This window comes from Corylus avellana, chromosome ca9 (assembly GCF_901000735.1).
Source record: "Corylus avellana chromosome ca9, CavTom2PMs-1.0".
In the NCBI taxonomy this organism is placed as follows: domain Eukaryota; kingdom Viridiplantae; phylum Streptophyta; class Magnoliopsida; order Fagales; family Betulaceae; genus Corylus; species Corylus avellana.
In genome coordinates, this window is record NC_081549.1 from 8,861,198 (window position 1) to 8,879,952 (window position 18,755).

The window sequence follows — 18,755 nt, forward strand, 5'->3', positions numbered from 1 at the left end:
TATACTCATGCTTCGAGACTACTCAAATCTGACACAAATTTAATATGAAATTAGTAAATTATGATTCAGGAGTCTGACCAGTTTAATTAAATAGGTTGGATTATGGTTGACGTATATAGTATTATAATCATATTTTGACCAAATCCAAACTCAATATGTGAACATGAATTGCCACTAGGGCTACTCGGAATAGGATCCTCTCTATTTCAAATGAAATGGAGACTATCCATTTAGGGTGCGTTTGGGATCGCGATTTCATAAGAATAATTTACGTTTTTAAAATATATCGCAAAACATAAGGTGTTTAGCACTGCAATTTCTATACGCAGATTAGGAAATACTTATTTGAAAAAACACGAATTTAAACTAAAATTATGATTTCACATAACAAATATTTTATAAAAAAAAAAAAATTAATATGTTTTACCAAACGCCTTTACGATTTTAAAAAGTAGCGATTATAAAAACGCAATTTTTAAAAACACAATTTTTAAGATCGTACTTATTGAAACAACAATCCAAAAGGGACGTGTAAAATGAGGAGTAATATTATAAATTTTGTCATTCAACTTTAATGTTAAGACAATATTACCCTTAATTTTCCGACTGACTCCACTATTAGGTGGATTAGGCCTAAGGCTCCCAATTTAATAAGCCCAAAATTAATAAATATTAATTAGTTTTGTGTGTGTGTTTTTTTTTTTTTTTTCATAAAATACATATTCGAAGGCCTAATTATATTCAATATTATTTAATTAACGACCCTTATTATGGTAAATAAGTAATTAAAAAAACTATTAATATCATTTGATTCTTCTAAAAACTTAATTTCCCAAAATTCTATTCTTGAAATATACTTGAAAAATTGAAAGCATTAAATAAGAGAATCAAATAATATTAAATAAAACCCATTAACCAAATGTAATCGTTCTATTATGTTCTTGGAGAGAATGAAAATAATAATAGAGAAATATTACGGTTTCTCCTGATGTTTTCTTGATCTTACATAAATATTGTTTTCTGAAGAGAAAAAACAGACTGATAGTATATGTTTTTTTTTTTTTTTTCTGCTTTTTAAAAAAAACATCCACATAAGATCAAAAAAACATCGAGAAGAATAATAATAATAACCGTAACATATCTCATAATAATAATAATATTCAATTAGGTTGTGTATTTTTAACATTCAATGCTAATTATTATGCTACACAAGTTCAACGTTCAAAATAAAATGGGAAAAATAATTAAATGCTATTTCAAAATATTTTATTCAATTATAAACTCATCTCTTCATAAGTTTCTCTTATTCAAATTTGAATTACTCTCTTCTTTCTCCAATTTCATTATTTTCTAACAATTCACTGTTCAAGGCATTAAAATCATTCCAAATCATCTCGACTCTTGTTTAGAGGTAAAAAAAAAAAAAAAATCATCTTTGACTCGTAGATGGGGCACAAGCTACTGCTTGTACCAGTTCACAAGCAACAAGCAAAGATAGCTCGATATTCCTGTAATAACTGTAAATATGAACAATAAATTTGACAAATTAGTAGAGTTAGAAGATCTTTTTACATGAAGAAGTAAATTTGACAACTCAAGTCACAGAGAGTTTAAAACCTTTTACAACAAGTTTTCTACTGAAGGGGAGAATTAGAAAGTCAGTGGTCAGTGGTGTCAAAAGACCTAGAAGTAGAATCTGGATTTGTTTTAAAATTTGCATACTGGCTTAGATAAAGTTTGAAGAACAGAACCATCTACACCTCCAGCACCAAAGTCTAAGTTGAACTCTTATCACAACATTTGCTGATGAAGATCAGCTGCCTGCTGGGCCAGCTCCACCATCATAGCCTCATCAAAGAACTTGTTAATGCTCACATCTTCACTCATTCCCTGCCAAATTCAATGCCAACTCCAACATTATTAGAGCTTAGATGCAGGTTTTCTAGTTATACATTATTGTGCAAATTGCATGTTCAATAAAATTATCATAGTTCTATATCCACAGACAAATTTGTATGATTTTGAAGCATCCACCTCCGGATCTTTCTCAGATTGTGCAACAAATGCAGTAACAACGAGGCTACAAAAAATTTCCTCCCTAGATTTTCATCATGTCATGTCCTAAACGATAAATAACAGAAAGCACACATATTTCGTGTCAATCATGCTGGAGACAGCTTGAAAAGCATTACATGTAACCCACGTCTTTTGTAATTATTTTTCTTGTTGGTAAGTTATTCTTGCTGAGTCTTGAAGCCACAACTTTACCCTTCATAAAATTCTGATCGTTTTTCTTTTCTTTTCTTTTCTGGATGGGGGAAGCTTTTTGAAAAATCTATATAAGGGTTTGGAGCTTCTTTTTATTTATTTAGTCTAAAGAAGGCACACTCCAAGAGATATTAAAGCAAACAGAACACAAATCAAAGCACAACTGTGAATCTAAAATTGAGGAGAGAGAGAGTTCAATAGAACTTCAGCTCTGCTCTTTGTAGTCTTCCTTGATTGAGAGAGAGATAGAAGGGAGGGAGAACAACTTTACCTTTCTCCGCCTTGTCTTCACCATAAATTCACGAGCAAGGTGCTGAATTGGGGCCGGTTCAAGTGGCCGCAGAACAATGCTCTTGTCCAGAGGGTCCCCAGGAACAATAGCCCAATGATCAAACACCGAGAGGCAAAAAGCTTGTCCTTGAGTATGGTACCTCAAGTCTGTCTCAAAACCAAATGATTCTATGACAGGTAAAAACGCCTGTAATCCATTGCGAAAAAAAAAAAAAAAAAAAAAAAAAAGGGAAACAAGATAAGAATTTTTTTTTTTTGATAAGTAAGAATTCAAGCATATATATATATATATATATACTCAACAACACTCCACACTGACCAATGGTCTCAAAAAATTTCCATGAGAGCAAAATTAGGCCAAACATATAATTCAATCATCCAGAGGTTAATTGGACATCCCCAAATTTTCCATTCCAAACCATCAGTCATAAAAGTATTTCCCAAAGGATCACTATGTAGATAAAGGTTAGCCAGCAAACCTTAACAATATAAGCTGGGGTCCCTGGTTGAGGAACATCAGCTGTAACATGCCCACGCCTGCGAGATAGCACTGTGTAGATTGCAGAGACACAGTCAATCGGGGTTTGTATCTGAAACAACAGAATCACAAATTAGCTTCAGCTCCAAGTTCATGCCTCAATATAAGTCGTATCTCAAAACAATTATTGTTTCTAAGAATCTCCATCCTAAAGCAACTTCAAGAATGAAGAGCAATTACTTGTAGAACTTTAAAAATTTACACATTTTATTCTAGTATCATAAGAGACTTGAGGAATATTTGAGAAGACTGTTGCGAGATCTGAAAAATGATTATTTTCCTCAACTTTCATTCATACGCTCATCTCATTAACCACCATTTTGTCTCCTCAGTCACACCAAAGAAACAGCCAATCAGACATCTTCCTTAAAAATGCAATCTTATCTTGATGATAGAAGTCGCAAGCAATTACCTCTATATAATACATTGGTTCCATAAGGCGTGGGGTTGCCATAAGGAAAGCTGAATAGGCCACACGTCGAGCAGTAGGAATGATTTGACCAGATCCCCGATGAAGTGGCTCAGGTGCAATCCTTGCATCAACAATTTTGAACTTAACATTCCTGATGGGTTCATCACAGAGAGGTCCTTCTCGAGCACCCCATTGAAATCTGTCCAAAATACATAAAACAATTAATGGTGGGCCTTAACTGAGACAATGAACAGGAAAGAAAAGAAAAAAAAAGGCTATTCAGTTTACCCCTGAACAATGGAATCCTTGACAGCATTCAGCAAATTCTTGTCAACTTCACCCGAGAGTGTGTCGTCCAATAGAATGTTAGGTCCCTGCAAGTATGGCATTTTGTCAAATGAGTGCCACAACAATATTTTGTTTAATACAAGAGTTGAATATCTTATCAAATGAAAAGATTGTTTAATATTCAGTTTAAGACATAAACGAGCATAAGAATAGCAAGAAAACAATAAAATTGATATTGCTTTCCTTTTAATTGCATAAAAAGCAAGCACACAAATACACCCACATGCTTCATACTCGCTCATTAGGGACATATGCCCATAACCATAACCAGTCATATTTTGAGAGGAAGAATTCAATTACCTGCTTGTCAGGGCCAAATGCCCATATGGATCGTGATGCAAGCACATCCCAGTGATGATTCTTCTCAAAGAATTCACCAATTCGCTTTCTACTCCAATCAATGCTTACTTCACCATTCTCAATTTGCTCTGCAATTCCTCTCTCCAAAGGCTCTGCAATCTAGAAAAAGAGAATAGGTGTAAGTGACATATTGCCGGAATAGAATTGCATATGATTTGGACGGCTTCCTTACCATGGTTATTTTATTCTTTTTGTTTGGAGTTTCAGCAAAACATTTCATTGATGAAGACTCCACCACAGTTTCACAGAATGAAACGACAGGATCAGCTACCTATATTTCAAGTACAGCATAAGAAGCAATCACATGCCCATGAGCACAAAGTATATCCCTCAAAAATGTGAAACAGAAGATTCAGAAGAGAATATTTAATGGTAGGCACTGAAGTTTTTTGAAAAAAAACAAAGGTGGGGGGGGATGAGGAAACAAACACCTTGACTTCTACTTCAGAATAGAGCTCTCTAAGGTCCTTCATGATTGAATCCAAGTACAACTCTCCTGTACCTAAAATAGTGTGCTCTCCCGACTCCTCAACTTTAGTAATGGCTAGAGGATAGCTCTTGCTGATCTTCCTAAGACCCTCCACCATTTTAGGCAACTCACTTGGATTTAAAGGCTCAGTAGCTGTTTTCACAACTGGAAGAGTGTTGAACTGGAGAGGCCGGAAGATGTAGACATCCTCATAACGTGCCACATCCTCATCACAAAGTGTGGCAGTTTTCATTATGGAAGCATCCACGCCTTCAATGAGAACCCAAGAACCAGCAGGAGCCTCGGCTATCGGAGTCCTATCTCGACCTTGATAAACCCATAATTTTGTCACTTCTTTTACTGTCATATCCTCCTCATCATCTGGGGAATAGCCTTCTCCCAAAACACGTACAGTCTGCCCTGTCCTAATCCTGCCACTATAGACCCTACCGAAAGCATCAAAGACACTACAGTCTGACTTGGGGTACAGCTTGGTCACATTAACCATTAACGGCCCATCAGGATCACAATTCTTCATGGCCTTGTAGATCATAGAGTCTTTTGGCCCGGTATATATATGATCAACCCTCCTTGTTGCAGCAGCTTTGGGGGAAGGTATATGCTGAACCAGCATATCGGTAAAGCCTGAGGCATTACCAAAAACTGAGCTACAAGCCAGCCTCAGCAAAGGCCTGACGTTTAATTTGTAAGCTGCATTTGGAAGAGTGACACCAAATTCCACAAGAGTAGCTTCCACACTCTTTTTATGTTCACCAATCACTTGGCTATATATTTTGTAAAGGGGCTCAAGCACAAACTGGACAAATGATCTTTCTCCACCACCTGGAGGGGGTTTCTTCCTAAAAACTCGAGCATCTGGATGATAATATTGATCTCCCCAAAGCCGAGACGCAAACTTATCAGCATCAAATGGGATCCCATGGAGTTTGACATATAGTTTAGCAAATGATTGCAAAGTGAAGGACCACCCGGCTGTAGCACTTGCAAAACAAACATTTCCAGCAGCTGGGTCTATAACTGGCACATTGCCAACAATAGAAGTGGCAGCAGATATGTTGCTATTAATGACTTCCAGCGTATGCCTTAGCTTAAAGTAAGCATCCTTTGGCGGCAGTTTAAGTTCTGTTATCAGCCTGTCAACCTTTAGAACAAAAAGTTTGATATAAGAAGTCAAGGGCATCTAGAAGTTCACAGCATCATTATACATACTCAAAGGGATTTTAAAACCGACACTTAAAGCTTCCAAATTCACACAAAAACAATAAGTAGGTACTCCCTCCCACACAAGAAATAGGTAGGCACTCCACACCCGCACACACACAGATTTACCTTATTGATTACAACTACAATAGGTAGGCGATCTTGGATTGCATGGCGTATAGCCCTCTCTGTATTTACCTGTGCATCACATAATATTGTACAAATTAATATCAAGCAGTCATATCATGTTTACAGACATTATACTCCCATAAAGAGTGGCGATATCGTATTAACACCTTAATCCTGAAGGAAACTGATATAAATGAATCAAGACATGGTTGAAACTAGACAACGCATATTGTTTTGGTAGTGTTTGTTAAACAACACTCCACTCCCACACACTATTCACTTCATTTTTTTCAAAAAAATCAACATCAAAACATTCTCACTTTTATATCACATCATTCACTTTTTATATCACATTATTTACTTTTTACTACTATTCAAATAAAAAAAATCAGTACAAAACAAAAAAATTTCACTTTTTTATACCAATCATTATTTTCTTTTTTAATTTTTTTATTGTGAACAGTGTCTTGGAATTCCCTTGTTGTTTAACAAACAAGGCCTTTATCCCTCCAATTAGCCAGGGTTTACAAACTTCCTAATCTCCTGTCTACATGGATGCCAATAGCCAGGTAACCAACTATCCCAGGTTTTAAACTAAATGGTTAAACGTACCTTCAGTCTCTGATTGACATCAAGTAGATTCTTAGAATTTTGTTTCAGAGCCAATTCACGAATTAAACCACAGAGTTATAGGCTATACTAAAGCCTAAAAAAAGTCAAGATTAACTATCAACCCTTTGAATAAAAGAAGAAAATTACTTACCATTACTCCTTCAGCAGCATCCACAATCAATACAGCGCCATCGGCAAGTCTGAGAGCAGCAGTCATTTCATCAGAGAAATTAACGTGCCCAGGGGTGTCCATAATGTTACACAGGTACGATTTTGAATTGCTATCTTCAAGAACAAGCGACATTGGAACTGCTTTAATTGATATCCTTCTCTCTTGTTCATCAATCCTCGTATCTGTGTACCTCAAATGCTTCTCACTGTGTGCATCAAATGTGGACATATGGTGTGTTTGCTCAATCAGCATATCCATGAAGACAGTTTTCCCATGCTGAAGGTGCCCAACAAGAGCAACATTCCGAACCAGAGTGGGATTTGACATGAGACCCACAAGAAATTGGGTTGGTACGTACATGGAAGAGTCCTTCACCCCAACCTCAAACTTGATATTCCTAACAGGTTTAATTATTGGTTGCTCCAATGGTTGCTCATCTTCATCCATAACTAACGTTTCAACATCTTCACCATAAACCTCTTCAGCAGTTGGGTAGTACTTTTTGTCCTCAGCAAGGACAATCTGGTTATCCATATCAACATCATTCGAAGCTGTTATCCACCCATTTGAGGCAGCAGCTGCATCCTCACCATCCGATTCCTCAGCCTCTTCAATGGGCCTATCTTGAAGATCTTCATCTTCATCTTCTCTGTCACTCTCTCGGTCAGACTCGATTTCAGGTCCAATATAGTTTCCGAACTCATCATATAAACTATCATCCATGTTCTTTTCAAAATCTGCCATATCCCATGAACAATTAGAGGTCCATTTAAACAACAAAGTTCCTTATATTGAAATTTAATTCTATCCGAGCTTGGCTTTTATTTACTCAAACTGACAGAGACACATACTGGGTCATTGATTTACAAAATCTTCAACCTATATGGTTAATTTTTCTTAAAAAAATTCATCCTACAATTTTTACTCTAATGGGATTCAAATAGTCAAATAACTCAAGAACTGTGGCTTCCACATATGACTTCACAATGCACTAAGAACGCTTTTATCAATATTTTAATTAAACCAGAGAAGAAGAAAATGAACCCAAAACCTCAAATAGATCTCTAATTAAGCAAAACTTGCACATGGGTCTCAAATTTTCCCGAATGTTTTTGCTTGGCAGTTGGCAGGGCCTAAAAATATAGAGAGAAATTTGTTTCTTATTTCAAATGGGTCCTATACAGAACACATAAATCAAAGGAACTCACATCCACAAAACATAAATCACCGATACATAAGTAAAACATGCTCACATTCTTACTTACAAACATATACAAAGACAGAACATTGACGGAAGAAAATTGCGTACCTGAAAAGAGCGAAAGGCTTTGTAGGCTAAGGCACCCGTCAAACCGGAGACAAAATCAGAGCAAGAGAGAGATACCGGAGACGGAGAGAGAGAGAGCGATATACCGAAGACGGAGTGAGAGGGAGAGGGAGAAAGAGACGTGAGCTGAGAGTGAGAGGGATGCGGCGGCGGCGGCGCGAGAGAAAGATGGAGACGCGAGCGGCGGCGACGCGAGAGAGAGAGAGAGAGAGAGAGAGGGAGGGAGGGTGGCGGCTGAGAGTGAGAAGGAGAAAGAAATGGAGGTTTTTTTAGGTTTTGCAATTACCCTTTTAGGCTTGAGAGTGACTCTCTGAGACGGAGAAAGAAGAAAATGACAGTCCGAGGGCTGAGAGTGAGGGAGAAACAAAATGATAATTGAGAGGAGAGGAAACTGAGATTTTAGGTTCAGGAGCCCTTTTTTGTTTTTTTTTTTTTTTTAACGGGTATGGTGGGTTACCAACGGGTTACTTGCGGTTTACCTGCCATAAACAAAATAAACAGAATAAATTCAAACCCGATAACTTTGTATTAAGTTCAGATCGTGTCAAAATTGTTAATTCTATTCAAAATAAAGTTTTATCAGAGTGACTAAGATTCAAAACACCAGAGAGATTTTAGGTGCTTCTTCAATTGATAATTGTACCCTCGAAGGAGGTTAAGAGGGTTGGGCTTAGTTTGCGCCCCAAAGCCCTATTTGATCGCAATCCCTCTTTGAATGTTTATTTTTATGTAACTTATGTTCACATTTTAATCACCTCAATCTTATTTAAGAGACATATTATGCACAATTCTATGTTTTTTTTTTTTTTTTTTTTTTGCAAATTTATTATTGAATTTGTGTGACCCACTTACAGTATGAAAATTGGTGAAAAATGAGACAAAAATGATTTTTATCATTTTTCTTTGGAGAAATGATCTTTTTACATTTCATGTATTGTTGTATTTCTTTAGTACATTTCTTTTTTAAATTAATCATTGGATATGTATGATCTACATATAGGTCCTATAGGTCCAGTACATGATTACCAATTTTTTTCCTAACAATTAACCCCCAAATTCACACATTTGGATCTTAGAGAATTGGCTAAACGTGTTAGATTTAAATGTTCTTGTACCTATATTTCACCTTTTACTACACCCACCCCTGATTATGTTAGGAATTTCATAGCCAGATAGACTGTTGACACTACCGCTCTCAACGTGTTTAAGGTGGGCCTCCCAATGATCGCGTTGTAGGCGGAAAGTTTGTCTACAACGATGAAATCCGTCATGTCGGTGGCTTGAGTGGGTTTGAACCCCGCGGTGACTAGCAAGGTGATTGCACCCACCAGGCGCACCCTTTCTTCGCTGAACCCCATCAAGGGGACTATCATTGGGGATATCCTTCCTTTATCAATCATCATCCTTTCAAATGCACCAATGTACAGGATGTCCACAAAGCTACCTGTATCGATCAGAATTCTATGAATCTTATAATTAGAAATGAGGAGGGCTACTACCAAGGCATCGTCGTGGGGCGAAACAATCCCGCAAAGGTCTTCGTCTGTGAAGATTATTGGTTGAGACTCCCACTTTGATGCCTTGGACGACCTACCCATTGACAAGACTTACCCCGAAGTTATCCTCCTCGCATGGGCTCTCAAGGCTAAACTGGATTCGCCTCCTCCTGCGAATCCTCTAGCAATGGTGTCAATCTCACCAATCACCCTGTTGTGGGCTACAAGGGCCCCACAATTCTTGGGCCGCCCTCTTCGCATTCTATTTTGGCGATCACCATTGCCTTCAGCCCATGGGGAGCTTCTCATCTTCTAATCTTCATCGTCATAATTAGGGATCTTTGGTAACTATGGAAAAAATTTAATGTGAAAATAAATTTTTTTTACCCACAGTTACCAGAGGAATCTTCATCATGGTCGTAATAAATTTTTCCAATCATGAATTATTATGATTGGAAAAATGTGAAAATAAAAGGTTCATGTACACCATGCCTCCGCCATTTATTATTTTGATATTTTATTCGTACAGAATGTGATATGTGAGGATAAAAAATAAAACCCAAGAGAAAGATGAGACATGAAGAATTAGGGACGCAATCGAGCCGAGCTGAGTATTGATGTTCAAGCTCAATTTGTTTAATTTCTTTCAACCACGAGCTAAGCTCAAGCTTATCACCAAGCTAGATAATATGTTCAAGTTCTATTTATTTAATTTTCATATGAGATCAAGCTAACTTGTTCACAAGCAACTTAATTTACTTATTCATTCTATATATAAAGTAAATGTCTTGATTTAATTATTGTTAAGATTTATTATTTGAGTAATTGGTTAAATTAGCTTGAATCTTAAACGATCTAACGTACAGATGTATTAATAGGGTGAATATGAGTGAGTTTATGTGTATCTACGTGTATGTGTGTGCGGTCGTGTCGTGTTACCCAATTATTTTTCATGTCGTGTTCGTATTTGAAAATTCAACCCGTTTGTCTAAATAAGTTGTGCTCGTATTTGGGCTAATCAGATAGTGGGTCATCACGGGTCATATTCGTGTTGACCCACCGACCCATTTTGCCACCCCAAATTTCTGGCCACCAACCACTACAATTGATGAGAAGGCCACAAGGAGTAAAGAAATTTCTCAGCTAAACGTGGGAGTGTTGATTCTAAGCAATAATGAAATTTTGCTAATGAGGACCTGCAAAAGCATAAATATATGCAAAAAGGAAGAAAAATGAGCATGCCCATTTTCTGTGAAGATATACACATCTATGAAGAACACATGCAAGCCTCTTATCGAATTCGTATCACAATTTACAACAACAATTTAACTGCTCACTCAGCCACTCTTTTCAACCCATAATCTTGATTTTTTCTATGTGAAGCTTTCTGGTATGCAACTTTTTGAAGTGTTTGGCCCGTGTAAAAATAAGGAGCTGGGTTGTGGACAAAGCAGGAAACCTTTTCGTGTAAGTCACGTCAGCTTCCCTCATCCATGGTATAAACAGGTATCTGCCACATCTTGGTGTTCTTCTTTGGGTCATCAGTGAGGCTGAGATCTGTTTCACCTTCCTTGAATGTTTTAATGGAGGTTTTGGCACCCATCACGATAAGCCTCTCAATCATGAACAGCTCGTAGTTGTTATCAATCAAGGGATCCAGGATCTTGCTATAGTTTGATGAATATGCTAATTTGTACCTGCATTTAAGAATCACCAAGATTTGATGAAAAATCCAACGTTCTCCTTCTTTGTTTTTCTTTCAGAAATATACATTTGAGATTTAAACCATGAATTTGCAGGGAGAATATCTTTGACATTAATGTCAGAGACAAAATTACGATGAAAGATATATGGTTGCTAGCACACAAGCACAACCTCAAAGGTTTCATCTTAGAAAATAACAATAGTTGTCATGTTTGGTGTAATAAAAGCAGAGTCAAATCACCAATGAAGGAAATCTCGTGATTTATTTTTACTGCTACCATTCTGCTAGGTCCTTCTATGGACCGGAATGTAGCTTCCACATAACACACAAAAGAACATGCAGTAAAATCTCTTAGCGTGTTTGGAATTGTTTTGGAAAATAGAGCTTTTATCCATGAAAAAAAGTTTGAAAGAGCTTTTTAGAGAGAAAAAAGAAAAGAAAGAAAAAGCTTCATTTTCAAGCTTCCCTTAAGTGCCTTTTAAGGTTTTTACTAAACAAGTCATTTTTGCTTTGCATAACTAAAAATACTTGTTAAGCTCATTAATGCAATTTCAAACAGACTCTTAACTGCTTCAAAAGAAAAGAGGTGAGAGAGAGTTACCTAACAGAGAGAGGAGAAAAAAATCCAGGTACCCTCTCATTTGAAGCAATAAAAATAGTTCGTCCAGGTGGGACCCATTTTTCAATTCTTTGGAGCATAAACTCAGGACGTGTATCCCTGTCCAGATGGGGATGCAGGGTCCTATAAACTCCAAATCTGTCCTTCCTCATCTTTATTTTATCACCACGACGAACATGGATGGCATCATAATCACCAAGGATTCTCTTAATCTGTGGACATGAATTTGGTTAGAGACTGATCAAACTCATCAAAGTACATGTATAGAAGTGTACTTTAGAAAAAAGAATAACCGCCAGAGCAATAATCCAGCAACTGGAGCAAGGAGAAACTGATTAACCCACACGAATTTGGCACACTTAACTTTTTTTTGATAAGTAATCGACATATATCATTAAAAGAGTAAGACGCCCCTAAGTACACAAGAGATGATCTGGATGTACTAGCTTTTGGCAAAGTCTGAAACCATTTCCACACGCATGTTGTACCCTTTTTATTTATTTTTTTGATAAGTAATGATGATATAAAAAAAGAGCGCAGAGGGGCGCAACCCATATACACGGGAAGTATAAACAGAGAGCGCCTAGGAGGGAGAGAAATGAAAAAGAAAATCAGAGAAACTAATCACTAAAAGAGCTAGCCAAGCGATCATCTAAGAGTAAAGAGTAAAATAATTTGATGTCTTTGGGGACATATGAATCTATAGACACCAACATATTGACAGATATTGATAACCGAACCCACTTTCATATTTATGCAACAGTTTATACTTGGATAGACAAATAAACAATTGTCGGTTTTATCAACTATTTAAAGTTGGATAGACAATTGGTACAGGGTAAGAACAATAATCAGAGCAAGCCCAAGCTTTGTACAATTGAAGAACAATAAACACTGCAATATATGGTTTTTTTGAAATGGGTCCACTAGGCTGCCCCATGGTAAAGCGAAAAAGGTATAGAGTACTGCTACTATGCAAGGGTAGAAGAAAAGATCAAAAGCATAAAACCACCAACACTGCCAAGTTGATGAGACAACTTTAAAATGAATTATGTCTCATAAGGGCACTAGCAGCAGATTCCCCAAAATCCCATTCTTTTCTCTAAATGTAAGGGAAAACTCCTAAAAAATCACCTCAAAGACTGCCTTGGTGTTCCCCAAGAAGCAAAAGTGCTACCCTAGATTTAGGGTAGCATTTTTGGTTACCTTAACATTATTTTAATATAAAAATGCTTTTTCTTTCCTCTCTCTTTCCTGTAGCATTTATTTGAAACAATATTTAAATAGTTTCTCTTTCCTCTCTTTTTTCCACTATCATTTAGTTTAAAGAATATTTAAATAGTATAAGGAAATGATAAGAGAAAACTACTATGAAGCTTATTTGAATAGAGAAGTAAAAAGTAATTTGGTTCCCTACATCTAAGAAAAATTTAAGGAAAGCTGTTGCTATTGCTTTAAAATTGAATTTATTTTTCTTTAAGTTCTAAATTTACTGTTCAGTGACAAAAAATTACCAATGCCAAAAATACATCAGAGACACAAACAAAAGCTCAAATTATAAACCAATTCCAGCAAAGTGCTAACAAAACCATAAATTCCCATAATTGTTCTGACATGACAACATATCCTAACCAAAGCCCCAAAAAAATACCAACCCATTAATCCTTAAAAAAAAAAAAAAAAAAAAAACATAAAACCAATTTAAAAAAGCCTCACAAATGCCACACACAACAGTTTAACCAAACAAAATAAACCCAACAAGCAATTCACCAAACTGGACACAAACACACGTAAAATCATGTGTTTGATTTAGTGAATTATGCCCATAAAATTAGGTGAAGCACATAGTTGAAGACCCACACACCAATCCTGTAGCATCCACCCTTGAAGCAGAGCAACAATAGGACCCCATGTGGCAGCCCAACAGCACGATTTGACAGTTCAGAGCAGCCTGATTGCGGTCTAGAACCAGTAGTCATACACCATGGAGTAAACCAACATTGTAAAGATGATGACAAGGACTTGGAAGGATTAGGAGAACTCAGAACCAGAGAAATGACATGAAGGTGAGGATGGAGTGTTGAAGATCTAGAAGAAAGTGGCTTAGGACATCATAGGACAGTGAACAAGGTGCAGAGCATGCGGGTCAAGAGGTAGAGATGCATGCTTAGAAACGGGCATGCACAGACACATACTAAGAAAAAAAAAATCACTTCTTTCAATAAACAAAGTATAATGAAAATGTATTTAATCCATTTCAAGTTCCAACACTTGATATCGAAGACAGAGAAAGGCATTATCCAGAATTTCATTCAGATGCATTTATGGGATGAATGCTGCACATTGTAAAAAGTAGAGAAATCAAATTGTTCACATGTATCTCCAATCAGTTTTAAACAATGTTAAAGCTTATAAAATTGAAAGCTTGAGTGAGGACTTAAGTGACAGACAGCGGTCAAATTCGCTTAAATTTCATCAAGTTATAAACCGAAAAGTATTTTGCAATTTATTCTATCTAAAAGACCAACAAACAATAGAGAATAGAGATATTCATGTTGTGTGGTCCCCACAGAAATTACATGTTTGATATATAAAAGCATGAAAGAATGTAGACATCTTCAATACTATACGAACCAAGTGATTCAACATTTTTAATATATTTGATAAATACATGATATGCCTTCAAAACCATTTCATAATTAGCAAATAGAAGAAAAAAAGTACACAAAATGAAACTTTAACAGGATTTCCTATGGTACCAACCTTTTCAGCAGCATATCTTAGTTTCTTTGCTGCTCCCGAAGGGAGAAAAGAATATGGCAACATTACAGCACTTCGGTTATTTCGATCCTTGCACTCCATAAACCTGAAGAGCTATCATTATCAGAACCTCGAGCCCTTGGCAAAATCAACAGACTCAAAACCCTAACTGATTTGCACAGAGTTGCAAGGATACACTTCGTGATGTAGTGGTACAAATAGGAAAAACATTCCCCAATTGTTTTCTGGGGCTAGATAAAAGAATTGCACATATGAAATCGAACTTAACAAGACCACAAGCTTTCAAAACTCTTACCAAGTACTGATATTTGATTGCAAAAATCAAACCCTATCTCTGATGATTCGATGGTTCTTTCAATCAACATTAACTCAAGTAGATCATAAGTATAGAGGTTCAAAGAAATCCCAATCAAATTCAGTATATACTACTTGGATTGGTGTTTGAGAAGAAAAGGAAAACAAATCCTACCAAAGGAAACACAGAAAAAAGGGGGGCGGGGATTTTCAATTTACCATGAAAGAGGGCTTGCAGTTCGGTTTATGAGCAAGAGATTTGAATAATGACTGTTCTCTTTTAGATCAACACGATTAACTCCTTCAACATGGGCAACTCCCCTAGCTCCCAGCTTCATACTTGTAGATAGGACCTGATACCATAATTTTGAATTGTCTAAAATTACAGGTACAGTATCAGATATGAGGTCCAGATCATATAAAGAATCCATGGCACATGAGCTTGCTGCCCACCTACCAAATTAAAGGATAAGTAGGTTCAGATTGTAGAGCAATTCACTGTTTCTGATTGATAATTATTGTACACATTAATAAAAATAAATAAAGGAAAACTGCAAGCATAAAACCAAACCTAGAGGGCATTTTTTCCCGCACATTCAAACTTCAAAGCAGATGAAGAAAATAATAATTTTGAAAAGAAATCAAGAACAAACATTTGAATAACAAAGCATCTTCTTCTGAAAACCAACCAACAAGTGAAGTCTCAATGAACTCACCTTTCCTCTGAACTTGCATTTTCAGAATGATGAAGGATTCCTTTCTTATTATGTATCGGATTGATACACATCCTAGAAGGCATGACAAAAGTTCTGCAACAAGAAAGAGAGATGAAAGACTAGACATCATTATAGAAATACGGTCAGTACATCATAAATGTAATGTTTGTTCTGAATCCCATAGGAAATCCCAAAGAAGGCCGGTTTTGTGCACATTAAGAACTTCCATTGTATTAGCTTAGCGGGTGGTGTATATAAAATCGTCTCCAAGGTCTTGTCAAACAGGCTAAAATTGGTTTTGGGAAAGATTGTTTCAAGTTCTCATAATCTGTTCATCAGGGGTAGACAAATTTTGGATTTAGTTCTGGTTCCGGTTGCTACTGAATGTTGGGAAGTTGGATTAGATTTGGGAAGCTGAAGTGTGCTGTGTTTATTGGATTTGGAGAAGGCATATGATCATGTAAAATAGGAGTTCCTGTTATATTTGCTAAAGAGATGTGTATTTGGGGAGAAATTGAGGGATTGGATAGCGCATTGTATTACTACAATGTGGTTTTCCATTCTTATTAATGGTTCACTATCTGGATTCTTTAGTAGCTCTCATGGATTTGAGATAGAGGGGTCTGTTACCGCCACTATTGTTTGTAATGGTTATAGCAACATTGAGTAGGATAATGCTTGCTACAGTGGATAGGGGACTTTTGTTTGGATTTTCGGTGGGGTCGAGGAATAATGAAGAGCTGTTAGCGTCTCATTTACTATTTGCAAATGATACTTTGATTTTCTGTGAGGCAAATGCCGAACAACTATGACATTTGTGATGCATTTTCTTACATTTAGAAACTATATCGGGATTGAAGATTAATTTGGCAAAATCAAAGATGGTTATTGTTGGCGATGTGGGAGATGTAAGGGGGTTGGCCCATATTCTTGGTTGTAGAGTATCGTCTTTGTTGATGAAGTACTTGGGTTTGTCATTGGCTGCTTCTTACAAGACCACGTCTATTTGGAATGGCATAATTGAAAAACTGAAATGTTGGTTGGCTGGGTGGAAAAAGCTTTATTTATCAAAGAGAAGTAGATTGACTCTAATAAAGAGTACTCTTTTCAATTTGCCTACTTATTTGTTGTCTCTTTTCCCTATTCCAGTGTGTATGGCTAATTGGCCTAAGAAACTTCGGAACATTTAGTAAACTAGTCAAGAATCTGTATTCTATTCTGATGAAATCAGGTGGTTTGGGGATTATAACCCGATTCGGTTCAATCATGTTCTATTGAGAAAATGGTTGTGGTGTTATGTTACAAAGAGGGAAGCTTTTGTGGAGATTGGTAATAGATACTATATATGATCAGTTAAGGGGAGGTTGGTGTTCTAAGGAGGTAGCGAGGCCATTTGGAGTGGGAGTGTGGAAATATATAAGGAGGAGGTGGGAAACTTGTTCAAAATTTGTTAAATATGAGGTGGGTGATGGGTCAAAGGTCAGTTTTTGGCATGATATGTGGTTTTTTATTAATATTATTTTGAATTTTTGTTCATCTTTCTTCTCCTGATTAAGGGGGTTCTCTTATATACTTCCTCTATGCTTTTTAATGAGAATGAATTACTTATTAAAAAAATTGATTCCCATTGAAAATGAATCAGTTCAAAGAGTTTCTTTTTCTTTTTTTTGAATGAATAGTTCAATGAGTATTACATAGCATAGGAACATACAAAGTCACAGCAAAAACTGTCAAGAAATAAGAATGAAAACTACGATAATAAATGATGCCATTTATAGGACACTCAACGAAGACAGAGATAGACACCAAATTTTGGAAAACAAGGAAACACAATGCGTGCAACTACATGACATTCCATATGGATGTATATAAGTTAATTGTGATTTACATGCTACGAACCACCACAATTTTGACCCATTTCAAATCCCATACTAAACACATCAAACTGATCCAAATAACAAAAGCTCACCAGTATTTATCATCCCTTTTGAATTCTGAAACAGACCCTAAATATTAATGAACAATTTAGAGAAAAATTCTGTTTTCTGACACCACCAATATTACTTGTTAATCGTAAGCTTTTCCTACATTTTTCTCAACAATCAAACAGACCATAAACTCCAAACCCAGCGTCAAAGCACAAAACAAAGACAAGCCCAGGAACCCAAACATTGGTATATATACCTCTGGAGAAACATGGCTTCCTCAAGGGCACACCTGAGGCTGGACTCCTGGTGACCCAGACCCTCGCAGGAGTCGCAGTGCTTTCCGGGGCAGTCGATTCTGTTACCCCAGTACAAGTACTTCTCGTGGCCCGTGTGGGTTCTCTCGCGGGGGCTCCAGTTGTTGGAGTTGAAGACGATTTCCAGGGTTCTTGAGGAAGACAGTGAGAACCCATTTATGGAAATGAGGGAAGAGAAGAGGAACAAGAGGGCAATTGCGGCAATGGCCAGTAAGAGAAAGAGGATTAGGGATCTTGGTTTTGGTTTGGGCTTTGTGGGTCTGTGAAACGCCATTGCAGTTGCAGACACCGAGAAAGAAGGTGTCAGAACTATGAAGTGTTCTCTTTCCTTTCTTTTTCCTCTCTGTTTTTTTTTTTTTTTTCCTAAGTTCAGTGCTCTCTCATAATCCCGATCTTGCCAGCTCAGCACACGGGCCCACTAGCATATGGACAGCTGCTCGTATGATTATTATGTGCAGCTATCACATAACATGATAATTAATTTTATTGGTTCTAATCCACCTAATGATTACGGTTAATTATTATTATTATTATTATTATTTTTTGAAAGGAATTAACGGTTAAATCTTCAATTTTTTCATTCCTCTCCTATATTAATGGGCTGACGTGGAATTACTCTTCAGCTTTTAATTCTTTTTTTTTTTTTTTTTTTTAATATAAGTTGATCTAAGAGTTTATAAACATTACCGCAATAGCTCGGTTGTGTGAAAGTAAAATGTGAGTTGAACATTACTTTATTTTCAAATATTCCAATT

The 18,755-nt window shown here is 36.5% G+C and overlaps 2 protein-coding genes across 2 annotated transcripts; both read right to left on the reverse strand.

Moving 5' to 3' along the window:
* Positions 1-1,480: 1,480 nt before the first annotated feature.
* On the reverse strand, positions 1,481-8,517 carry LOC132162601 (110 kDa U5 small nuclear ribonucleoprotein component CLO). The gene is made up of 11 exons (XM_059572874.1): positions 8,130-8,517; positions 6,800-7,557; positions 6,037-6,105; positions 4,649-5,848; positions 4,390-4,488; positions 4,158-4,316; positions 3,798-3,883; positions 3,510-3,708; positions 3,039-3,149; positions 2,540-2,746; positions 1,481-1,890 (listed from the first exon to the last, which is right to left on the reverse strand). The coding sequence occupies exons 2-11, from the start codon at positions 7,541-7,543 to the stop codon at positions 1,792-1,794; spliced, it is 2,973 nt and encodes a 990-aa protein (XP_059428857.1). The 5' UTR covers positions 7,544-7,557; positions 8,130-8,517; the 3' UTR covers positions 1,481-1,791.
* A 2,303-nt stretch (positions 8,518-10,820) lies between these two features.
* LOC132162605 (uncharacterized) lies at positions 10,821-18,333 on the reverse strand. The gene is made up of 6 exons (XM_059572877.1): positions 17,943-18,333; positions 15,759-15,851; positions 15,262-15,495; positions 14,731-14,833; positions 11,950-12,179; positions 10,821-11,340 (listed from the first exon to the last, which is right to left on the reverse strand). Exons 1-6 carry the CDS (start codon positions 18,272-18,274, stop codon positions 11,121-11,123), a joined length of 1,212 nt encoding a protein of 403 aa, XP_059428860.1. The 5' UTR covers positions 18,275-18,333; the 3' UTR covers positions 10,821-11,120.
* Positions 18,334-18,755: the final 422 nt, after the last annotated feature.